The sequence below is a fragment of the Bombyx mori genome, chromosome 22 (assembly GCF_030269925.1).
Source record: "Bombyx mori chromosome 22, ASM3026992v2".
In the NCBI taxonomy this organism is placed as follows: domain Eukaryota; kingdom Metazoa; phylum Arthropoda; class Insecta; order Lepidoptera; family Bombycidae; genus Bombyx; species Bombyx mori.
Window position 1 is genome coordinate 13,132,289 of NC_085128.1, and position 26,546 is coordinate 13,158,834.

Below are 26,546 nucleotides of genomic sequence, written 5' to 3' on the forward strand. Positions count from 1 at the left end.
CAGTAACTGCAATAAATAAATAAATGAATGAATGAATGCACGAATGTATGAATGTATGGATGAATGAATGAATGAATGAATGAATGAAATAAATGGGAACTTTCACGCAGAGTCGTCCGGTCTCAAACAAAAAGAAAACAAACCCGCTCATCATACAGTGTTTGCCCGATGTGGGAATCGAACCTACGACCATCAGCGCAACAACCAAGGGCCCTAATTATTGCACCACCGAGTCAGTCAAAACAATAATAATATGCTTTAAATGGTGTTACTCAATTATTTTCTTGCGGCCAATAAACAACGATCATAGTTAAACTGCAAACCGTGGCTTTCAATTAGCACAAGATCAAATTCATTGTCTCATAAACGATGTCAAATAATGTTCGTTCCAGTAACCAGAATCAACCAATTGATATAAAAAATCACGTGATACTAAAACACCAATAAAACATAACGTATATATGTTGGCCGTTTCATTGACAACGCGAACGTACAAATTCAATCTAAATGCGACCTATTATTGAGCCTTTTTTGCTTTTGTCTGAGTTAACAAAGTAGTTTTTAATAATTAAAACTAACAGTAACAATACAAGCGTTACTGATACAAATTGACCTATGAAACCTATAGACATCACAACCAGCATGCCGTCTTAAGATTTAGTTGATCCCTCAGTTGTATTGTACATATAAAACCGTTGTCTTCATTCTTAAAATCGAAAGGCATGACTGCTTCACGCCACAAATAGTCAAGATCGTGGATCGCTCATACCTATGCGAGTTCACAATATACCCTACCACTGATAAAGTATTGAATAATAATGAAATTTTAATCTAGTCATAAATTCGCGATCTTATTCTTCGAGCGTGAAGTGCCACTGCACTATTTTTAGTAAATAATTAATATTAGAGATATAATTTATTAGGTTAAATTATTTCTATTTTAATTCGGAAACAACTCGTGGACGGAACATTTTCTAAATACAATTTGTCAGCTACATTAAGAAAAGCTGTGCAATAACGACTTGAACTTAATTGATGTGGCCTTGTGATTGTTTTATGACAAATTACAATTATTCGTCATTGCAATTAAAATAATTACGGTTTAGACTAGTAATTAGAATCAAAAAACCTGCCTATGTATAGAACTTAAAATAAAAGTTTTGATGAACATCACGATTGATAAATAAATCATTTTTATCTGCCATCGAACGGAATTATTAAAAAATAATCAAAAATCGTTTGATAACGATTTTTTTGCGATAGAACAAAATCATTACAATATCGCTGTACTAAAATTCCTGGAACTTACTGTCCATCGATGTTTAGCGTTTTTCATTACGAAATAATCTTGTTCATACAGTATTGGACAATAAGTAAATTTGAATCTTGTAAAAATAATATAAAATGAAAACAGTATATTTTTGTAAGCATTTATGTCAATTTATAGTAAGTAATAAGTAAACACACAATATACTATATTGTACTGTGTTTCTTAAGCGAAAAATATATATTATGGTCTCTTCGACTATCGTTTATCCAGGATTGACTGGGTTAATATTAATTTTATCCGCGAACATTCTAATTTTAGGACCATTCACTGTGTTGTCCGATATGTCTTACATGGCTGGTTTTTGTCTTCAATACATGTGATCTCAACACTTCTTTACTATGTTGTCAAATTATTATTTTTGCAACGCCACGCTATTCTTGGTTTCAAAAATTAAAAGCATTTTAAATGTAACTTTAAAATCATTTACCGTTCCATAGACTTTGTTAATGCTGCTTCTATTTACAATCGAAATTTCCACTGTGTTGATATATATTTCAAACCAAAAGGCGTGCTAGCATCGCTGCAGAAACAGTCACGGTGATAGTACCCAGCCGTGACTTGTAATATATCTACCGGCAACACAAACAATTGTTAAGAAAAGGCTTTTTGGTAGGTATATATTTATGTAGTACTACTGGTGTGATTTGGTTTAGTCATTGTGAGTCACTTACGCACCTGAAAAACAATTGCGAGTACGTGATACCATTGACAAAAACACTATAATTGGTAACGTGAATCACACGAAAAAGTCCTTTGATAAATATTTGTGTTGAGTAAAAACCACTTTCGATCATATTACACTATAGAACGATGAAATACGCACACACACAACGACACCAATGCAAACATTATACAAACTTATCATTCAAGGAACCAGACGCGAGATAAGTACAATTTCCGTTTATTTAGTCTTAATTTCATTCAATTCTTTGTTGTCTACGAAATTTATTATAGGTTACACAAATATCGATGTTAATTGTAATTAAAATTGTACTATAATGTCCTATCAGTACGGCACAATTTACATCAATGCCCGGTAAATTTGCAATTGGAGTGTTAATACAGAATGATTAATAAAATAAAGAGCGGACGGTTAGCGTGCTTTGGACATATGATGCGTAGAAAGAAGATGAATGTGACTAAGGGATGTATGGAAATAGTAGTGCAAGGTAGAAGGAAGAGGTCGACCGAAAAAGACTTGATGGAGTGTGTGAATAACTATATATATGAGGGAAAGAGGAGTGAGTGTTGAGATGACGGCTGATAGTGGAGAATGAAAAGAAAAATTTGCTGTGCCGATGCCACCTAGTAGGAAGAGGTGAAGACAAAGAAGAAGAGTGTTAATACATTTACTTTTAAGAACATGCTACGTGTTTCATTGTTTTAATCACAGAAAGACGAGAAAAATATTGCTGATAAAGTTTGAATTCGTCTTTAGGAATATTCTGTCTATACAAGAAAGCTTTTGTTGATGTCAGGGAATATTAAAAGACCGGACGAGGGGTATTACCATATTCCTTATTGTTGGCCTATTATCGATTAAGTTTTTACTGGTGGTAGGACCTTTTGTGAGTCCTCACGGGTAGGTACCACCACCCTGCCTATTTCTGCCGTGAAGCAGTAATGCATTTCGGTTTGAAGGGCGGGGCAGCCGTTGTAACTATACTGAGACCTTAGAACTTTTATCTCAAGGTGGGTGGCGCATTTACGTTGTAGATGTCTATGGGCTCCAGTAACCACTTAACACCAGGTGGGCTGTGAGCTAGTCCACCCATCTAAGCAATAAATAAAAAAAGTGAAACTTAATATTGCTCTTTCCTTTCAGAATCTGGAGTTCCACGGTGTGATGCGTTTCTACTTCCAAGATCTGGGTCAGAAGATAGCAACGAAGTGTATCCGTGTCGCCTCCGACGCCACCGTCAGCGATGTCATAGGTTAGCGGAACGTTGCTCTAAATCACAAAGCAGATAATCTTGGGCCGTGATACAACTATTTTGGAAAAAACGGAATCAGTCCTCTATTTTATATGTCCTTCGAATGTAACATTAATTGTTAGACTATTGTAGAAAATACAGTTGGCCCTGCCCCTGGCATTGCTGAAGTCCATGAGCGACGGTAACCACTCACTATCAGGTGGGCCGTATGCTCGTCTGCCTACAAGGGCAATTAAAAAAAAAAACTTTGGTATTGTGTTAAGTAGTTTACGTTTTAACACATACAATTTTATTTAGTGAATGTTTAAATGTAATAGTACCGTAGTTATACTAAAGTTTTGAATACTTAACTAGGTAGGTAAGGTAAGGATAATGATCTTTTTGCCGTTCATAGGCTGATTCTGAGCAGTTAATACAGCAATTTTTTTAGTGTTTTTTACTGTTTTAGAGCCATCATCTTATTTTGTGTTCTTTCAAAAAAATATATCACATTTCCTTTATGTGTATGTTTCAAAGTTTAGAGATGTATCTACTCAAAAAACTAATCAAGGTGCACTTAACCAACATCTTATACATATTACACATCTGAAATACATATCATAATATATAAAACTCAAACACATTCCTTTGTGTTAAAATTTTGAATATGTATAAAAAATCGTATGTCTTTGTCGAAGATTAAGTGCGTTATCTTTTATCATAATAAAATAATAACATTTTTATAATATAGAAACATAAAAATATTACTATCTTGATGTTCAAAGTGTTCACATCTAGATTCATTCGCGGTATTATGTTATATTTTTATATTGGTCACAAATCCATTACGTTTTTATCTAAGGTTAAGTTTAATACGATAATGGAACAAGTAGTTTTTGTGAGTTTTAAAACTATTATTAAATAAACTGCAGTTATATGTAAAAAGTAACAAAATACTAGACTAGACTACTAGACATTTACTGCCATTTTTACATTGATGATTTGAAATTAATCTGATTCTGAAAATAGTCTTTGGACTTCGGTTTTCTTTGTGTTATGTAACGTGTGTTCCATGGAGGGTGCTGAGGATTAGTTCGAGATAATTCCTCAATCACTTTTTTTCCTCGCATTTCCCACCACCAATTCAAAATCCATCCATACCATTGGAATGAACTCCCCTCTACGTTGTCTCACGAAAGCTATGACAAGGCTTCAAACGTCTCTCTCTAAACTAGACTTGCAGAGAGTACTCAGAAGTAGCAACTTGGCTGTGACCACGGCATTAATAACGTCCATGGGCGATGGCAACCATTCACCAATATCTGGGCCGTATGCTCGTCTTGGCTACAAAAAAATGAAGTTGATAAGTGTAGTAATTGTTAAGTGTAGTAGTAATTGTTAGTGTTCAAATATCTGTTGTTAGTGGTGGGACAGGTTGTGGGCTCGCACGAGTCAGCGCTCTGTCTCATCGCCGATGCAGTTATGCATAGGATAATCGCTATACTAATGCAATTGAGATATCGACGTTATTTCTAAAAGTTAGGCTTTACACGTAGTCTCTTGAAACAAACCCGTTTATTGCAACGAAATTTATCACTATTTACAAGAAAGTTAGTGCAGTCTGGAATTTCACAATGATATAACTCATTCACGCGATAACATACGAAGAAATGTAAACAATTGTATGTGATACAGTTACTAACCCACATTCATAAATACTAGTTGTCGATAATTAGTGGAGACGACCTTTTAGTTTATGCTTTAAGGTTTATCTGGGAATGTCGTTAAATATATTATCTCTTTATATCCATGTCAACGACACTTGACAGTTCAATAACAATGACTAAGAATATAATATAGTAAAATGAAGTAGGTATAATGAGTGAAGCATCTATGCAACATTTTTGCGTTTTCAACAAACCAGCAAACGTTTGTTTTTAATATTAAATTTAAATCCAGTTTCTATTGTATTTTATAACATTTGGTTATCATTTTGAGATATCTAGTGTTTAGTCGAAAAGAACCGACAAATTGAGCATTTACGGTATAAAGAATAGAAAAAGCTTCAAACATTTCATTATTTATAACATAGTTGTTTAAATGAATTTATGACGCCGCTTAGCGTTAAGTAGTCACCCCAGCCCATAAATATCGTAACGTGAACACCGTCACCCAATCTAAGATCACCAGTCCTCCTGCCCTTCTCTCAGTCATCAGGGGTCGGCGCAACATGTTTTCTTCCATACCCCTCTATCATATACCATTTCTTCGCTCACTCCCCTGTTACACATATCGTCTTTCACGCAATCCATCCATTTTTTCTTAGGTCTACACCTCTTTCTCCGTCACCCAGTCTAAGATATGAAGTCGAAATACCAATTGCTAATAAAGACTGTTCCACACTACAAACCGTAACGCATGTCTGACCCGTGGCAAAAATGGACCACATTGTACACGCCAGTACGATACGTTATTACGCAAATATAATAATTTTGTGAATTTGATTTTTGTTACACGATAATATTTCTCGTACAAGACGTCTGTGACCAATTTTAAGTACCTATTGCTTTAGAAAACTTTGTACATGTCTTTGAACACCGGCATAGTCCCAGCTATACAAGTACACTGGTCGTTTGAATGGTTAGGACACGACGACTATGAAACTTTTTCGATAGATCGAAGTAATATTGTTACGTGCTGGAGTTTTCTATAAATAAAATTCTACCGAATTACAAGCGAACATTGTATTCAACACCTAGAACACTTAAAACACTCAACAAATACTTTAAAACTCTCAATTCGCTTGTTCCACTTCGCTTCAGGTGATCCGTTCACTGTTTCGCTTCGAGTAGTTCCGATTACTGACTGACTGCGTGCCTTCCCCGCAACGCTTTTATAGTCGATACCTCATCCCTAGAATTATCGAGAATATTCGACACATCTCTAGTAGTAGTTTCCGCTACCTGACAACAGATGGCGTTGTACTTCTCGAGCGTTCTAGGTGCTACTAGGTCCTTCGATATTCGTTCGACTATTCGGCGATAGATGGCGTTACTCTTACCGACGTAACAATGTTACTATTAAAGATTACGTTATCAAGTCAGTGTCTTTGACTTTTGTAATAGTTTATTAAAACCACTGTTATTATTTTAACACAGAGATACTAATCGAGAAATTCCGTCCGGACATGCGTATGCTGTCACTCGGCTCGTACTCGTTGTGGGAGACCCACGGCCCCGACGACGAGCGCCAGCTGGAGCCGCACGAGAAGCCGCTCCTCGTGCAACTCAACTGGCACGCGGATGATAGAGAAGGGAGATTCCTACTTAAGTGCCTTACTAACAATGAAGTGAGTTATTACTGATTTCACAACCTCTTTGTTGTTTACTGTCAACATTAGAATAAAAAGTTTTTTTTTATTGCTTAGATGGGTGGACGAGCTCACAGCCCTCCTGGTGTTAAGCGGTTACCGGAGCCCATAGACGTCTAAATGCCGCCACCTACCTTGAGATAAAAGTTCTAAGTTCTCAGTATAGTTACAACGGCTGCCCCACCCTTCAAGCCGAAACGCATTACTGCTTCAGGGCAGAAATAGGCACCTACCCGCGCGGACTCACAAGATGTCCTAAAGTTAATTTTACGTGTATAGGGACTAGTGCCGTCACATATGGTTAAACGTTTATATGGTTCAAAATGTCATATCGACTGGTGAAAAGCTATTTGGTGTAAGCGACATTTTTGCAATTTTACAGGAGAGCCATTTAAAGTTTAAAATTTGGAAAAAATATCATAACAAAAAAGCTTCTTTAGCTATTTCAATGGAGAAAATCTAATTGAAGTTCAATTGAAAACATCGAACTGTTGATGCTAATACTAAATAAAGAAGACCTTTAATAATAAGATAGATGTTGCGTAATAACCAAAATGTTGTTTAAACTAAACGGCCTTTTACCCTCGATATACTTATTAGCTTCATTTGAATTATCTAATGTCTAGCTAACTTATATTTAAGCCACAATATTCAATTTTTAATAGATGATAAAAAAGTCCAAGGCTCATGTGGAGCTCACAGACTTAACAACGTGAATACCTCAGCCCATTTTAGTGAACGAGGTTGTAGACACAAAATCGTATTAATTATAGAGTGTTTCAACTTTTGAACCAAAATTCATGACTGATTCACTACTAAAATAAGAATACTCATATGGTCCCATCATATTTTTTTATTGATATTTTCCATTTATTTTTGTTTTTCAAATTAATATTTCTAAGTAGTATTCTAATCGTTTATTTGAAAAATAGTTTTCTGCACTAAACCCTACTACATCTTTTGTCTACTAAATATTTTTGTTATAACATTGCAGTGTATAAATTTTTTCTATTCTATTCTATCAGTCCGCAGACATCCACTGCTGGACAAAGGCCTCACCCAAGCCTTGCCAGTGTGTCTATACATATAAATCGATTTATTTTGAAAGTGTCTATATATTAGATTAAATAATAAAATATATTATTTTAGAGCAATCTCTCATTAAAATACATTTGCAGGCCTCCGTCATAGGATCCGACAAGGGAGACCAAAACTTCAAAAGAAAATTATCCAAGAGAGAGAAAAAAGAATTGAAGAAAAAAGAGAAGCTGTCGAGATTGAAGTCTGATACTAACGATGAGAATCGACCCGTTGCCGAAAAACTTTACACAGGTAAAATATATACAGAAGATAATCGCTAACTCAGATATTTGTAATTTTCATGAGAATAGTTTGAACGATCCTCGTTTTTTTGCTTTCCATTACGCAAATAGCTAAGTTACAAAATTTCTTTGTTAATTCAATAAAGAATAATAATAATTGGATTTTAAATTGTACGTAATTGTTTCAACGAGGCTTTGAAATCATTAAAAAATAAGTTTTGATAGTTCAATCTCCTGTCAGTGGACATGAATTTTCTTTAAATAATTTATAAATTATTTAAATAACCATCATTATAATTTTAAATCATATTTGAAATATTTATAGAGCATCGAATTTACGCTCGCTCGGTGCACGATGAAAACATACAAAATCGCTATATTAGACGCTTTTTAAAAAATTTACCGCAAAAACAGTCGATCTTCAAAAATTAAATTAAGCTTTTTTAAGAGATACCTAAGGAGATTCGCAGGAAAACCATGGTAACCGACATAGCCCAAAGGATTGCGACGTTGAAGTGGCAGTGGGCAGAACACATAGCTTGCAGAACGGATGGCCGTTGGGGCCAGAAAGTTCTTGAGTTGTGACCGCGTACTGGCAGACGTAGCGTGGGTAGGCCTCCCACTAGATGGGCCGACGATTTATTGAGGTTCGCGGGGATCCGCTGGATGCAGGCAGCGCAGGACCGAGGCTTGGGGGAGGCCTATGTCCAGCAGTGGACGTCTGTGGGCTGATAATAATAATAATAAGAGATACCTAATGATAGAACTTAACAAGGGACACAAAAACGGAACAAACCTAATTTTAATTTAAAAAAGTTCAAATTTCATATTGTAATGATTTTTAAAATGATTGATAAGATGTGTTTATGAATAAAATGCGAATGAAAAATTTCCTTTTACACACAGAACTGCCGGAAACATCGTTCATGAGAAGCATCAGTAACCCTGAAGCGGTGATGCGTCGTCGTCGACAACAAAAGCTAGGGCGCAAGCTACAGCAGTTCAAGTCGAAAGACGGAGGACCCGATACCGGTATGTATATTTTATTGGACTTCATTCACGATCTTTCACTATTATAAATAGTTAGGTAGAACAAGTGTATAGAAAGAGATGTTGGGTTCATTAATAAATCTATCGACTCCGGTGCCTAGTTAAAACCAGGTGGACTGTCTGACAGTGTCTGAGCTGTTCATTCATCTACGTAATCTATACTAATATATAAATCCACAGTGGTTTTACGGATGTTCCGTTATAGCTACTGAACCATGCATCCGATTGACTTGAAACTTGGTATCCATGTAGAAAATACATGTCCTTAATGGATATGCTAATATTTATATGAGTGTTGGACTTCCTACACCAGTTGCGGGGGCGTTAATTATGAGAATCTTTGTGGGGGTGAGAAATAATAATGTTAATTTTAAATGCCCGGCGAAGCGGACGGGTACAGCTAGTAAGTTATAAAATTGGAATAATTTAATAAAACGTGAATATTTATATACTTCAGGTAGTATAAGAAGGTAGCTCCTGAGCTGGGCTTCTGGCATTATTGTCGTTCAAAAGCAACGATGACCACTCACCATCGATTTAGCAGTTTGCTCGTTGGTTTACAAAAGTACCACTATCACTTGTCTTCACTTTCTCTGTCCTGACTTTCAATGTAGAAAATAGTCATGTCTTGTGATTGAAATTTCCTAAATCAATTTTTTATTTAGGTCTTCATGCCTTATACTCCAGCACCATAACAGAGAGTCTTGACTGCGCGGTCATCTAATATTGAACTTCATCTTGTTAACCTCACCCGTGGTTAGGAAAGAACTATAGAAATACTGACCCATTATACATCTGTGTATTAAGTACGGATAGTAGGATGTACTGAGAGCTCACACTCGTTAATACTCAGATTCCGCCTATGTCTGACGCAATCATTACTGTCTGAAGGATAGAGAAGCTATTCTTACTAGTGGTAGAACCTCTTGTGAGTCCGCACGAGTAGGTACCACCACCCTGCCTGTTTCTGGCGTGAAGCAGTAATGCGTTTCGATTTGAAGGGTGGGGTAGCCGTTGTAACTATACTGAGATCTTAGAACTCGTATCTCAAGGTGTGTGGCGGCATTTACATTGTAGATTTTTATGGGCTCCGGTAAACACTTAACAACAGGTGGCGCTGTGAGCTCGTTCGCTCATATATGCAATAAAAAATAATACAGCTATCTCAGTGGTATATTTCGGTATATTAGGTTAAACCTCGTTTGCCCATTTAATGCAAATATAAAGTACTAGTCTATATATTAATACGTGAAGCAAAAACTTTGTATCCCTTTTTAAGAAAATTGCGCGGACGGAGGAGTATGAAATTTTCCACACTTATAGAGAATATAGAGAAGAAGTGCACAATGCTAATTTTTTTTTTAAAATAATGCATAAAATATACTTTAAATCAATAAAGAAAACATTACACACACTACATACCATGTATTTGACGCACACACGCATGCATACTATTTATTGTCAAACTTTGGTTCTTTACGTCTGTTGTCAAATTGAGAATAGAATATGGTTTGTCTTTGTTAATATTTTTTATAGTGTAGTCTTGGCGAAATTTGTGATTATAGAAGTATAAAATACAATCATAATAGGGTACAAACTTACAATTCCAATTAATTATAGTCGAATTTCGACTACTGCAGGACCTCTAGTATTAGGTTAAACCTCGTTTGCCCATTTAATGCAAATATAAAGTACTAGCCGTACTCACCCACTTCGCTGGGCATTTAAAATTAACATAAATTATTTATTGTCATTATTATTAGGGAGTCCAACACTTATATAAATATTAGCCTATCCATTAAGTACATGTATTTTCTACATGGATACCAGGTTTCAAGTCAATCGGATGCATGATTCAGTAGTTATAACGGTACATCCGTAAAAAGCACTGTAGATTTATATATTAGTTTAAAATGATATGTTGTTCGCAGGAGGAACGCTGAGGATCTACGGCGGTATACTGAGACCCGATGTTTCGTACATAACGCTACTCCTGTCGGTCAACGATTCGGCGGCGACCGTTCTTAAAGAAACTCTCGAAAAATACGGAATGGGACATCAGGACCCTCAACAGTTTTGTATCGTTCAGGTAATCAGCAAACAATTCTGTTTATTTTGTTTGTAATCACATGCGTTTTTTTTTCTCTATCTAAGATGGTCTAGAGAGACCATATTAGCGCCACCGGGCTAGTACGTTAGCTCACGGGCTCAAACCTGACGATGTTGCTAACATGAGCCTTAGCAAGAGCCGTGCTTCGCAGAATCTACCACCGGATCGGAAACGCGACCCACTGAGAAGATCCGGCGAGAAATGCAGTGGGCTGTGTCTGAGGGTTAATTTACTCGTCGAGCCCTTCGTCGCAAGCGATGGGTTCGACAAGAACGGTGACTGGTGCTTGAGGTACCTAAAAGCACCGTTAATGGATCGGGAGGATCCGAGATGACGTGGTTAGGGCGACGTCGACTGTTTGCCATTCTGTCAGCAGGATCGGGAGTGTAGTTTCCGGCGGCCACGATGAGAGGGTTCTCGTGTCGTGTCGCTTTGTCGAAATGGTCACGCGAGTTATGTAATGAGCTCTAATGCATATCATCAATTTGTAGTATTTTATAGTGAAATATATTTTTAGGCAGCGAAAAGTTTCATAATGCGTTCTTGCCGGCTTGTCATTTCTCGAACGTCAATACTGAAGTAAAGTTACTGTCGAGAATTCATAGTAGTAATGCGAGGTTCATTGGAATTATTATTAGGATTATTAAGTGCTGCAATCGTGCCTGATAGATAAAAGCCATTCCCCGTTTATTAATTTAATTTCCCCCAACAGGAAGACAAGACTGACAACACGGAGTACATACTGGAAGATGACGAGTGTCCGTTGGCGCTGATGAATATGACTCGGAGTGAGTACATAGTTATAGTATTTTTATGACTTAAATTTTGATGGAGATTCATGTTGTTCAGCCAACCGTGGCTGATGTTTAGTAACGTATAATTCGTCTCTGGTATCAGAATTGATTTTTTTTTTTTTTCAAATAGGCTTTTACAGGTGCCTTAATCTGGTTTTTACTGGTGGTAGGAACTCTTGTGAGTCCGCACGGGTAGGTACCACCACCCCGCCTATTTCTGCCGTGAAGCAGTAATGCGTTTCGGTTTGAAGGGTGGGGCAGCCGTTGTAACTATACTGAGACCTTAGAACTTATATCTCAAGGTGGGTGGCGCATTTACGTCGTAGATGTCTATGGGCTCCAGTAACCACTTAACACCAGGTGGGCTGTGAGCTCGTCCACTCATCTAAGCAATAAAAAAAAAATTAAAAAAAAAACTCGGTATGAAGTTTGACCTAAAATTCTACCCGAAACTCGAATTTGACTTTCGTAATCGGGAGGTGCATGCCTCAAGTGTTCTGAAATGTTAAAAAATAAACAAAATAAAACGTTGCTTTAATACAAGGTTCAAGGTACATATAAGGAAACCGTTCCCGTAAAGTAATGTGTACTGTGTAATTATAGGCATAAGAACGGATATTCAAATTAGCAACATTTTAAATTTGTAATCATAAGTATTATAAATGCAAAATAGAATTTTGTTTATTTGTTATCCTTTCACGTCTGAACCACTTAGCTGTTCGTGATATTTCGGACACATATCTGTGAGACGGAATTTTTCAACGTAACTTTCACTAAATTCAACACGTGCGAGTGGATAACTTGAAAATTTGCTCACGTATCAAGGGCGAATGACAAAGCAATAATTTTTACTTTGGTCCTATATGGTAATTTTATTACTTAACCTGCTTAGGATCACCAGAATTTGAAGGCCGATATGCTATTAAAGTGTATTTTAAAAAAAAAAATCAACTACACAGATCCGACTTTATCGTTCCGAGGTAAAAAAAAAAAAAAACTACATAAACAAAGAAAACATTCATACGAAAATACCGACGTATCTCCTTAGTAATTTCATGTTTCGTGAACCCGCAATCTAAAGCGAAGTTAGCTGCCCGCGTTGCTCGCGGCTGTTGTCGCCGCGATTTAGTTGATTTTAACTGTTACATCAATTGCAAAAAAACTTTAAAAAGAACATTTTTAACTACGAATTACTGTTATCTTATCTGGTTAATCACGACGACTACTCATGTTGCTGAAAGTGAACCGTCTGACACGAGCTCACGCATGACCTACTGGTTTTACGTGGTTACCGTAGGCTAACTCGCTGAGTTTCTTGCCGGATATTCTCAGCGGGTCGCGATTACGATCCGGTAGTAGATTCATTCGCGAAGCAGCTACTCTTGAGTTGTTAGGTCTCCTTTGAAGGCGCTCGGGTAGCTGTTAGCAAATTCCACCCCTCCTGGCTGTGCCCTTGCTCGCCCACCTTTCTTGGTGAAACTGGAAAAGCCTCCGGGCCACCGGTAATTCCTCAATCATAAAAAAACCGTAGAACAATCACAACGTGAATGCCACCACGCGTTTGAGAAATGAGATCGAAGTTGCATCCGTATTTTGTGACGGTTGTCCCGCCCTGTATTTTCCTTGTATTTCACACAAGAGTGAATCTAGAAACGAAATGTAATGTCGATTAACTTTAGTCAGAGTAGCACCGCACTAGATGTACACTGAGCCTTTTAACAGCATAAAATTAAGGGACAATTTATTCGATGGACGTACTACTAGAAAAGGAAGAAAAAAAATATTGCGATACGTTGAAGTGGCAGTGAGCAGGACACATGGCTCGTAGAACGGATAGCCGCTGGGGCCGAAAAGTTCTTGAGTGGCGACCGCGTGCCGAAAGACGTAGCATGGACACAGGACTTACTACTTCGTGGTGGGAAAATACCAATTTAAAACTGTAATGAATGGTGTCTTACAGTCTTATTCTGTTCTGTATAGCTGAATAAGTTCCGTATCGGTCAACGAAATGTTTTCTTATGATTATTGTTTAGGCTAGCCTCTATTGTCCGTCACAATACAATGGAATGGGTAAGCTCACGTACGACGAATAGTTACGTTATAGTTAAGTACGTAATAATAATCTGTATAATGGGAACAATGTCTAGAATAACTTTATTAATGACATGCGATCTCACAGGAAACGTATTTATTGCCTGTATCTTATTGTAAATATGTATAGTGTTAACTACGAAAAAAAAAAGACCAGTTAAAGATGGAAAAGAAGCAGTGCAATCAAGAAAAATGTGGTACATACAACACGTTGCTTTTTAAACAATGATTTTACGAGTAATTACGGGGCTTGCTAATCTGGGTTTCCTAGCGCACTCTGGGAGTCTTGACTAAGAATCCTCGCTGATCTGCGAGGGTGAAAACTACGCGCCGCTTTTAACACAAGAGGTCAGAATTTTGCTGAAACTATGTGAAGTTAATCGTATATTAAAACTACTGCAATAGATGCTAAATATAATACTTTGTAATTGAAATCCTCTGCAGACTTTGACCATCGTCCGAATCTGCCAATTTCTGTCGTAAATAACAAAACGTTTCGGTTTGAGAATAGCGGAATAATTATGTTAATGTCAATCAATATATTGTTAAGCATCGAGATTGCACAAGAGTTTAAGACATTCAAGGACGTAATAGACAATTTTACCTTCATAACAAAATCGTCAATTTACATATATCCAAGCATAACACATATTACCATCGTTATATCTATGAACGACGTCCGAACAGAACATCGACAAGAGGGTAATCAAATTTAACGACAGCCGTTGGATTGCATTCAGTAGTTTTGCAGATAAACCGACAGCAGGTTAAAGATTTTAGTCGAATGTACCTACATCAATTGAAATAATGTAAATTGTATTTACAAAAGTTGCTTGCATTAATAACCTACCAGTTGAGTAGTAATATTTAAGTTTTGATTAATTATCTCTATTTCTCTCGGAGATGCAAATATCCTTTCTCATGAAAAGATATGAACTCTGGAATCCGATCAGCGGAACGATGCTCAGGCGTATATCACGATAGAGTTTTTAAAAGTTTGTCGTCCGGTCTGGTGCTATGTATTCTATGTAGCTGTCTCTTTTTTTATTTACTAATAGAGTATCAAATCAAAAAAGTTGTTAATATTTGAAATAGATACCTACATTTTGCCTTTGGGCATTTCCAGCTTGGCGTTGTTATCGTAAATTCAATATTAATACCGATGCTGGGCCCGTTATCCAAACTCATTTTAAGCAGGATATGAATAGGTCGTAAAGAATTGTACGATAACGCGTTTTCAATCATGAAACGGAATTCGTGAAATTACAGCCATGTAACAAAATATATAGAAGCTGTCATAACAGTAATATAAAAAGAATGAAATAATACAGACCAATCAACTTGGTACGACTTAACTTAAGCATTGGGTACAATTGCTTAAACTGAAATTTAAAACAAATCAATATTCAGTTATAGAGATCAAAATCTTTAGTGAGGAAGATTTCACTAATGAACTATAACTGTAAGGGTTATCTAAAAATCCAGTGAATAAATATAATATTATGTATAGTTTAATAAGAATTTTAACGTAGACAACTTCGTATAGAAGAAAATTTACGACCAACGAATCAGATAGGAAGTTGAGGTATTCTTAAACGTTTGCTCTGTGCTCTGTTGAGTTCAGTAATTCTGTGAGACTCCTCATGGGTCGGACAATGCTCGCGGTGGTTCACAATGGGAATACACGGTCGGGAACGTGCGGGCGCAGGACGCGGCAGTCGCCTAACAGACGCCGCACTGCGCGCCCCTGTACCGCGCCTCCGGCATGGATTGGGGTATCCGCCGTAAGTTTGTTTCCACAACTTTTATTTCGGCACCCGCCACACGTCTGGCACTGGAACTCAAATAACAGCAATACCGGTCGGCCGTCAGCGTCGCTGCGATCGAAACCGATAGTAAACAAACGCATGTGGACCGGTAGAGTAGTCCGACCGGTGTGTCCGCTGATGCCGGTCGACTGGTTGCTGTCGGTATTTTTAACTCGTTTCGTGGTTCGATGTCCGTTCGTTCGCGGAATCGATATGCATAATATAGTTCTAAGTAGTTTCAACTTCGGCAATAGTTAAAGTTTTATGGATTATCCGGACAGTGCACAATGGATGTTTGAGGAACATTGCAGTATTTTAGTAAGTTCAAACTTTAACATATTTTATACCGATTTTATTCTTCGTTCGTGAACGGGACGGAACTTTCTAAATGTCTTGTACCGTCATCGAAAAAGCTTGGATGTTTCTTTTGTCTTAATGCAAACCCGTTTTATTTCGCGGGGAATGCGGCGTTAAAGAACACTTTTTATAACCGTCGGTCATAAAGTGTTATGTCTACGAGTAATACAACCCTAGCCATTATCTCGCAATAAGAGCAATGCCTGAAACGACTTGTTAGTGAAGAAAAACGGTTAGCTTCACGTGACAGGAAAAAGCCAAATAGATGGCAAGCGCTCCCGAGCAAAACAAGACGTTAAAAGGGACCTACTTCATTTATATTTATAAGGAACCGTTTGTACTGTCCATCATCAATAGATGATTTTATTTATTTTGCACGTACTTTATAAAGCGTTGTCTTAATTAAAGGCATACCTTTGGTTTATTCGTCGATTTAAAATGCAACGAGAATTATAAAAGAGTTGTTACGCAAACGGCTTTGATTATAATGTATACTGCGAAACGAACAATTTGACATACCCGTGTATTGTGCTGGTGATTGTGTAAAAGTTACTTCATAAAAACTATTCAACGTTAACTGTAGATATACACATATATTGATTTCATTACCACTAAATCCTTTAATAACATAACTCCTCTTACAGTTTAATCTTGTATTTTTTTTATTGCTTAGATGGGTGGACGAGCTCACAGCCCACCTGGTGTTAAGTGGTTACTGGAGCCCATAGACATCTACAACGTAAATGCGCCACCCACCTCGAGATATAAGCTCTAAGATCTCAGTATAGTTACAACGGCTACCCCACCCTTCGAACCGAAACGCATTACTGCTTCACGGCGGAAATAGGCGGGGAGGTGGTACCTACCCGTGTGGACTCCCAAGAGGTCCTACCACTAGTGAAAAACTTTTTATTGTCATTACATTCTTTAAATAAAGTACCTTGCAGTTGTGGTCACGGACGAATTAGGTTTTGTTCGTCGACCCTTGAGTATTGTGCTAACCACTTAGCAACTAACTAGTGGTAGTTGGATTTGAAACGTCAGAAATAATATGCTGATAATAAAAACCGCAGGATTAAGTAATAGCAGTTTTGATTATGTCCACGACTCACGAAAACCGAAGAAAATATACGTTTGTAGCGTGTAGAATTTACTTCGGCTCACTTCATTAAGATTTCACAATGCTATCGAAGGCAGACTTGTAGGAGCCATTTAATCGTAAGCGGTCTTCTATTCGAATATCAATAATGCAAAGAGAACAGACAAGCCAGTGCTTAACATTATTACTGGTGGTAGGACCTCTTGTGAGTTCGCACGGGAAGGTGCCACCGCTCTGCCTGTTCCTGCCGTGGTGAAGCAGTAATGCGTTTCGGTTTGAAGGGTGTGGCAGCCGTTGTAACTGAGACCTTAGAACTTAATCTCAAGGTGGGTGGCGCATTTGCGTTGTGGATGTCTGTGGGCTCCAGTAACCGCTTAAAACCAGGTGGGCTGTGAGCTCGTCCACCCATCTAAGTAATAAAATTAAAAACACTAAATTTTTATTACAAAACTAAAAAGTCTTCAAATCTCGAGAGAAAAATGAGATGTTACTGTCATTTGGAGCAATGAGTGGTCTACTGGCACGATTGAGTGCCTTTAATGTAAGACTGTTTGTCGTTCACTGTGTCCAGATATGATCCATGACCTTTTTTTTCCTACCTAAGCTGATGATAGCCTTGAGAGGCTATGTCAGCGTAACCTAACAAGTAGGTGAGCTCATGGGGCTCAAACTTGATGACGTTGTTAACACTAACCCTAGCAAGAGCAGTGCTTTGCAGAATTCACCACTGGATCCGAAACGCAACCCACTGAGAAGATCCCGCGAGAAACTCATTGGGCTTGATCCATGACAATTCCCAGCTTGATTTTTATACGGAAAGCACATGTGAGCCGTTCATGCCTCGGTGTAGGGATGTTATTGCTTATCAGTATGATATGGATGGTGTTAAGTGATCATTGGAGCTTATGTCGCAGCGTCAATACTGCATTGACACTTGAGGTCGAAGTCTACAGCACAACACAACTGTATTTGTACAACTGCAATGGCACCCTTTCAACTGGAAATCGTGACTATTTCGCTGCAAAAATAGGCAGGGTACCTATTCGTGGGTCCCATAAACGCCAGAGTAAAATTTATTACATTAACACAATTTTTTTTTTTTTGACTTTTGTTATTCCTTCATCGTGGAAGTTTATTTCTCCTGCTTGGGGAAGTACTTGTTTTCCAAAAAAAATGTTGGGATTAAATATGAGCAATAGTTTTAGCTACTGCGTCAACTTTGTCAACACGTGCTTTTGCCATTTTGTACGTTTATTCAGAACGTTATCGTGTTTTCTGCTCAGTGATTTAGAAATACACCTCAAATAAGCCCGACATTGAAGTAGGTCGCAGCCGGTGAATTTCGATTATTTTTATTTTAAAACACCTTATATGACGGTATTCTTTGTGGCGTGTATGGGCTTCAGTGGCCATTTAACATTAGATAGACAATGGGCTCGTTCACCGTCGATGTAATTAAAAGCATTACACGAACTTTAGCAAAGCAAAAAAAAAATGTTTTCTTAGATCACGGTGAATAAAATATGTTTGAACGAAGTTTAAGACAAGGGTTCGATGGATGGCACACCTGCCCCACTAACCTGATAGAGTAGTAAATGCCAAAGACGGATAGTGTATTTGAGAACACGCTTAATGAATGTTGACCCTTTAATTATTTCATCACCTCGTGCGTATCATTGTAACAAATTTCATTATTATTTTCGCATGTTATATTATTAGAATGGTAGAAAGGTATTTTTGTACTTTGAATATGAGTTATACATCGAAAGCGTTCAAAATGTTGATCTCAAACAGAGGAATACAATAAATTATTACTTGTTCGCTTCCTGAAAAGTTCTTATACAGTAGGTATTAGCTTTTGTGAATTTGTATATCAAAGGTTCAGTCGGCATTCAAATTTATGGTAATGTAAACAACGGGCTTCGTGATTTAAAAAAATGTGCTAAGAATCTCTAAATTGTCTCCATCAATTTGCATTTTTTTTGTATTTTCTTTGTATTTTATACATAGTTCTAGGAGACATGAGTTTTTTAAAAGTTAAAAACAGTTTTCATTTTAAAGGATTCGATAACAGGCAAGCATATCGTTACCAACATTCTCTTTAAAATTTCACCACCTTGTACGGCATAAAAATTCTCGAATACATGTTTCATAATTACTTACATGTTGGCTTTACACAATTATCTTTTCGAATGTGCCTCACTAAGTATCGAAAGAATAATAAAAAAAACACGTGTGGCACTCGGAGACTGCCGCGGTAAAGCTATTGCATAGCATTTTTTATCAACTTATGCAATTATAAATCGACAATAATAATTTAATATTAAAACAACAATAAAATAAGACCACGCTATATTTATGAACATTAACACAAGCAAAACATTAACTGTTCCCTTCACACTCATAACCTAGACCGCGCGAGGGAGAGATGGGCAGACTTTTCATGATGTGCATGCGGCAGTGCGACGTCACGCCGCGCGCTTATTCACAAACACTACACAAGCGCAACGTGTGAATGTGTTGAACGTAAGCTACATAGTAGGCGTAGTGGGGGTGTCAGGTTATTTTCGTTACGGAATTTCTTGATTCAGTCGCCGCGCTCAAAGCTCGCGATAAAATCTATGCAATAGCTTAAACAGCAAATTGAATTGCAAAATCTTGATAATTTCGTAATCCTGAATGTGTATTAGAATGCATTGTTGTAATAGTCCGTATCATGCAGAATGACGTATGCACAAGGTCTTGTGTTTGACAGGAGCGCATCCGCGACATTGCGTGCCTTAGCTCGTTGTCGGCGAGTCCACTGCTGCACCCACCTCCTGTCTGATGTTATCGTAGCCGTCGCACACACGCATTCCGTCACAATAGCTACGATATGCGGAACGTTGTGACCCACATACATAATGTTTGATTTACTCTACAAAACACTCCTCTCATTGTCTTCGATGCGTTATCCGTGATAGTTTGATAGCAACTGCAGTTATAATCAGTATGGAGAGTAAGAGTTCCCGCAATAGAAGCGGGAATATTATTCTATTTAAGGACAAATACGTGTAGTTTTAGTAAATTAATGAACCCGTCATTTAAACATTATTTCGGACGGTTGTCTACAAAAACAGGTGAAAGTTACAAATATTTCAGTCAAAAGTAATTTTCATTAAGAAAGTGTGGATACAAAAACTGACCTTACCGGAAAAAAAAAGAAAAACTCATCGTGTTCTATTGAGCAATCAGAAACATGAAAAACAAGTAGGTACGTAAAGGTCACACCTATTCGAAAAGGTTTTTCTGCGAAGCTGACCGGCCCATATCACTCTGTGTATAATGCGGAGTGGCGTTTCAACGATTTCGATTTCTATTCGATTGCGGGACTATACGGTATCCGATGTTAGAGTACGCTTTTGACGTTATTCTGCAGTCTGAACGGGAGCAGCTTTTGTGACCTACGTCATATTTAATATTCGAAATGGTTTTTTATCACGTGTATAACACACATTTCACGGTTGAGGTCGCGTCGTGCATGCGAATACATAGAAAATTGTGTTAGTTCACGCTGTAAACTGTTTGATTGTGGACAGTAGTTGTGCGTATTGTAAGAGGCGCGTACTCGATTGTGGTATTCGGAATACAGTATTTTTGTTTTAAAACGAAAATCGTTTAAGCAACAAGTCTATCTACTGCGTGTCTACGCGGACACGCAGCCCATTCTGTTAATAACGCCCCTGTAGATCTCGTGAACGATAAAAGTTTCCATAGTATTCACGTTGTAAAGTGGTCGTCTTCTAGTCTAAATTAGTCTGAACCAAACAAAAAACAACAAAACAGTGTTTATTTCGGTAAATTGGGTTTTTTTCTTTATAAAGTAAACGTTGCGATATTATTATTATGCATTAATTTACTTTGTGAAGCTAAGAAAGGAAATAAGTGGGACGATCTTAACTGAATTATTCACAATACGGCTTTGTATAGTCTAGGGTTCTATTGAATTCTTAGTGACTCCTACACACGGTCGACTTGCTACAATCTTATAAGATAGCTCTTATTCTTTTAACTATTAGTTGAATTAATTACCTTTAGCAGCGTCGTAATTCGTCACGATTCAGGGATCATACAATTAGCAAAGATAATGGTCCTTTTCAAAAAACTTCGAACGATGCAATAGAATTTCGGTCTATTATGTTAGTTACACGGATGGGTACAAGCAGCGTGGGGCGTCCTCCAACCAGGTGGACTGACGACTTAGTGCGCACGGCGGGAAGTCGTTGGATGCGGAAGGCGGAGGACCGCATTATGCGGAAGGCATTGGGGAAGGCCTATGTCCAGCAGTGGGCAGATAAAGGCTGATGATGATGATGATGTTAGTTACGATCTAACTCGCTCGCTTCAATGTACGTCGATAATCCTTACTTTTTTCATGAAAATATAATTATTATACGAGTTGTAAGAATCGGATCGATGAGTTTAATAACACGTGTGCTGTAAATTAAGGCGAAGTTCATTTATTGTTTTATTGGCTTAGTTAGATGGACAAATGAAACATACAGCCTGGTAATTATCACCGCACTATAACCGCTATATCTACAATTGTATTTTTAAGTGGGCAGCGTAATTTATCATTTTGGGAATTATGCGGCTACGACAACCGCTTAATGCTAAGCAAACCTTGTTTGCATAACAGATAAATGCTAAGAAAACGAACCGGCGAAAATTTGTGGTTTTTAAAGGTTATCAGTAGCCATAATTCATTCGACACCTTACTACAAGTGCTTTAGGTTTTGGTTACATTGCTATCTAGCGACTATCCCCAATCAGGATTTTTTCCCATGAAGACTGTTATTATTGTACAGGTATATGATTGAACTTTTAATTTATTCGACGATTTCTCTAAGCCTTGAGTTACCCGTCGGATGAATGCTTGCATAAATTAGACAGAATCCAGTTAATCCCAACAGAGTGGATTCTGCTTAGCTTATCGATTATTTATGCTACGTATAGACATTGTGTATGTTTTATCGTATTGATTCTGTAATAAATTTTAGGTTTAAATAAGACAAGTCATCCATAATTGGTACAGTTAAGTAATAAGAATTAGGGAATAATTGATTAAGTATTAAGAAGAATTTATATTTCCTATAGTTCTATGGGACTTCGAAATCATTTCTGCTGAAATATCAATGTTCCTTGGTTATACCTATTTGGTTTACTCATTAATGATCTTGAATATTGTATCCCGCGGTCCGGACGTTTGATTCTCGTTTGAAGTCATTATCATTCATAACGATATCTGGTGTTCGTACGTTTGTTCGTCCAGTGCCAACATACAGAAAGATCCTACCTTCAGAATATTGAATGTGGAACGTTTAACTTAAAAAGGATCTTTAATAGAAATACTAACATTTGAAACAAAACCTTATTCCAATTGGCATATAGTCACTGCGTTCGACTCAAATACGTAATACGTCGGTCATAAAAATTTCACAGCCCAACAATAATTGATATTAAAATGATAACTTATCCTTAACCTGTATTGCATTCGTCATGACCCGTCCTACAGTCGTCCGTCATGACGTGCCAGCGTTGTGTCACTTCAGTATCAATTAGACCGCCATTTTGAACTATCGTACGTTAAAAAACTAACAAACGCACCATGGAACGCTATAAACCGGGAGAAGTTTCAGCCCGCGAAATATGCTGTTGAATAAATCGTTTAGCTCACGTCTCAGGGACAATAATAAGGAAGTATTGCTCGGTAAGGAAGGAATCGATGAGAAAAATCAAAGTAACATGTTTGATTTTTTATTTACTGTGTGTTATTTAGTGGAGAAAAATATATTCAAAGCAAACGAAATACATAAAGGCAGCTAATGTTCTAATCTCAAATACTTTTTACTCTTACGTGCTGAATACGAGAAAGCACTATAAATGTACAAGAATAGTTAAGCTGTTATTTGTTTTGTGAAAGCACCCCAAATAGGAACCCGGCTCAAAACTCAGGTAAAGAGCAGATTCGTATGTTTAGTTGACAAGAACTTCTTATATCTACAGTCAAGTACATACATAGTTCAAACTTTGGAGCCTCAAAGTGTTATTCTAAGCTCAATCAGACGACGAAACAATGCTTTAGAAGATTAAACTTGGCGTTTGGGCTACTGTGTATAATATATTCAGCGAACTTACTTATCCTCTTATGTTTGTGTACAATATTGTAAGCGTATTCGAAGCACACACGACTAAGTTGCATTTTAAATTTCGACCTCATGTCTCAAAATGGGTGGCGGCATTCACTTTGTGATGTTTATGGGGTCTGGTAACCATCCTGCGCCAAATATACCATGAGCTCATTCTCTTCTTCAAACTTCATTGAAAGTTTTGTATAAAATAATTTTGAAATAAACCAACTGAAAAATCTTACAGTAGATGCCAATACTGTGCTTGCTAAATTTTACTACATAGTTAATGATAAAAGTGCTTATAAATTTTTTTTATTAGACTCGTATGAGACGCCTGTGTCTTGTGAACTGACTTCACATAGTAAGTACCTACGTAAAGAAAAAAATACTGATTTATTTAATTTATGAAAAACTAACCGCCCGCACAGACTCCGCTCGGGTCTTTAACAAAAAATTCAACGATATTTGACGTTGTTTTATTTTTTGAAAGAAAAGAACACTTATTGCGGCTTAACTATAATAGTTAGACATAGCTGTCGCGACACTTTTTGTAAATAATAATGTGTTCTACAAAGTCGTCCATTATTTTATTCTATAATATCATCAATCGTTTTCGCAGGACACGCGATGTAAAGAATATTTTAGGTAATTTTTTTACACCTTGGGTTATATTATTTGAGTTTTAGTAAGGATCCCTAATTTTTTCAAAAAAGATTATAGCCTATGTCACTCGCGAATAGTGTAGCTTCCAAACAGTGAAAGAATTTTTCAAATAGGTTCAGTAGTTTCAGAGCCTATTCAATACAAACAAACAAACAAATTTTTCCTCTTTATAATATTAGTATAGATTAGTATAGAAGTATAGATAAAATTGCCACTTTCGACACTAAAATCATATTTCATAATAATATTTTATACTTTTGAAAGCTGGCATAGATTTTCAAAGTAGTAAAAATAAAATTACTTTTAGCTTGTTTTATGTTACGCTTAAATTCTCTGGTGGCTCAGTAGTATCGTAGTATAAGCGTCAAGTGTTTCTCAAATTTTTGAATAAAGGTTCTTGATTGGCAACTATGTTATACTTACCGAAATAGTTATTCTGTACCTAAGTCTTACGAGGGCTTACATGTGCTTGAGGTTAACACATAATGTTTGTAATTTATCTATACTAATATTATAAAGCTGATGAGTTTGTTTGTTTGAACGCACTAATCTCAGGAACTGCTGGTCCGATTTGAAAAATTCTTTCAGTGTTAGATAGCCCATTTATCGAGGAAGGCTATAGGTTGTATAACATCACGCTAAGACCAATGCAGGCGGAGCACCAATAAAGAATGTTTCAAAATCGGGTTTTTTTCCTTTTAAGAGCTTCCATCGCAACGAGTGCACGCAACTGCGGAAACGGTTAAAGTTTCGCTAAAGTAATGTATGAGTGAATTGTTGCCCTTTAAAATATCAAAAAAAAAAAATTAAGGTTGACTCACTATAATGTTTTTTATGTTCCACGCGGACGAAGTCGCGGGCAAAAACTAGTTGATTGATATTGGTAATCGTATGTTGTGAAAACAAAATGTTTGCTTAGGCCTTTTATTAGTACGAATTCTATTAATTACTTAACACTTACTAAATAAAACACTTAATGAGTATAAAAGTGTTAATTTATACAGTTAACTTCTGCAGAACGACCAATAAATTTTTACTTAATACACCATTAAATTGTAGGCTTTTAAAGTGAAAGTGGTTTTAATCTTTGAATATATTCTTTATGAAACTTAATAAAGCTAAATTAATTGTTTATTATTTTTATTTCATTTTTTAATTAATATTACAAACAGAATTAGGTTGACATATTTATTTCTAAACTCATATTCTACTATATTAATTATAGTTGCGATATAGTTTTAACGTTATTGACCTTCATTAAATGATTCCCGCGAGGACTTAAGCCACCGCACGCTCCTATTATTTATGTATGACGTTTCAGAATGCGAAAAGGCTCACTTCGAATATATAAAAACACTTTTACAAATATAAAAACGAATACCAATTTTATGCGTGTTGTTTATTAGCATAAATGGATAATGTGACATTCGTCCTGCTATAGACCGCTGTCGCCATGTAAAGACTGCTTACTTGCCGGATAGGCCATCTCAATTAATAACGCTGTTTTTTTATATTTTACGATCTGATTCAATCTTCTCTCTCATCACGAAATGGACTACTATGCGATAGAATGAAGCTGAAACTAATTCGAATAGGCGGTGCGCCCTTAATTGCTAGTAATTAGTGACGTACCTAGATGAAAATTATTAAAAAGAAAATTGTTTATTTTCGTACGTCTCCTGAATGTGAATACGAAATACGAACTTCCCAAAACAGCTTATATATAATACAGATATTTATATCTAGATATAGATAAGTATTATAGATTTATGGCAGCTGATACGACGAAAACGACGTTAATATATTTTATGTCTGAACTGTGAACACCAGTCGACATTATTGATTTTCCATTCTATTGGTAATGTGCATTATAATGTGTCTTTCGATTTTAGTGACTTAAAAAATATGTTCTTATAATATAGCTATTCTTACTTAAGATATAAAAGTAAAGTATTTATTTACCTCAAATATTAGGTAAGGAACAAATTGCTTAAGTTTATTGGACAAATATAAACCTTTAGGCCAATAAATTACCTCCGTTTTTGTTTATTGAGTCGAACGTTAGAACACCGAGCCGCATCGCTTTAAGCAATTTATTTTAATACTTTCTTTAATAAAGAAATATCATTATTGTTAACAATTTAGTAAATGCGTCTTTCATATATTTTTTGATGGATATATCTATCTAGCTTTAATATTTTAAAGGGACAGCAGTTTGCTCTGAACCGCTGGGTTATTAATTTGCTTTCTATTTTGCCATCAAGTTAATCAAGACAGTTGATTCTGTTATTTGATGTTTGTAAGGGGTTTAATATTCTTTAAACATGCTAAGTGAATTCATAAGTCACAAACCAGCCAACTGCCATTGTTATAGAGATGCTTCTGTCGCTCTCTGGTCTATAAACTACCAGTCGATCTGTAGATCCGTTGGGACGTAAAATCACGAGCTTGTGAATTTGCCGTATTTAT

At 36.7% G+C, this 26,546-nt stretch overlaps 1 protein-coding gene and 1 long non-coding RNA gene across 9 annotated transcripts in view; one reads left to right on the forward strand and one right to left on the reverse strand.

Annotated features, from left to right (window-relative positions):
* LOC101740457 (afadin) overlaps positions 1–26,546 on the forward strand; it is an 88,462-nt gene that overhangs the window by 17,449 nt on the left and 44,467 nt on the right. For 6 of the 8 annotated variants that reach the window (XM_012690661.4, XM_021348220.3, XM_038019019.2 and 3 more), the window contains 6 exons: positions 3,156–3,264; positions 6,402–6,592; positions 7,792–7,945; positions 8,842–8,967; positions 10,917–11,074; positions 11,808–11,883. In XM_012690661.4, coding sequence (XP_012546115.2) covers positions 3,156–3,264; positions 6,402–6,592; positions 7,792–7,945; positions 8,842–8,967; positions 10,917–11,074; positions 11,808–11,883 — 814 coding nt within the window. Of the gene's footprint in view, positions 1–3,155; positions 3,265–6,401; positions 6,593–7,791; positions 7,946–8,841; positions 8,968–10,916; positions 11,075–11,807; positions 11,884–15,652; positions 15,765–15,959; positions 16,107–26,546 lie in introns of those variants that run through there. The other 2 variants (XM_021348222.3, XM_021348223.3) reach the window with 2 other exon arrangements.
* LOC134200999 (uncharacterized) lies at positions 1,422–2,342 on the reverse strand. Its single transcript, XR_009976140.1, has 2 exons — positions 2,006–2,342; positions 1,422–1,899 (listed from the first exon to the last, which is right to left on the reverse strand). It is a non-coding gene; the product is annotated as an uncharacterized LOC134200999 (long non-coding RNA).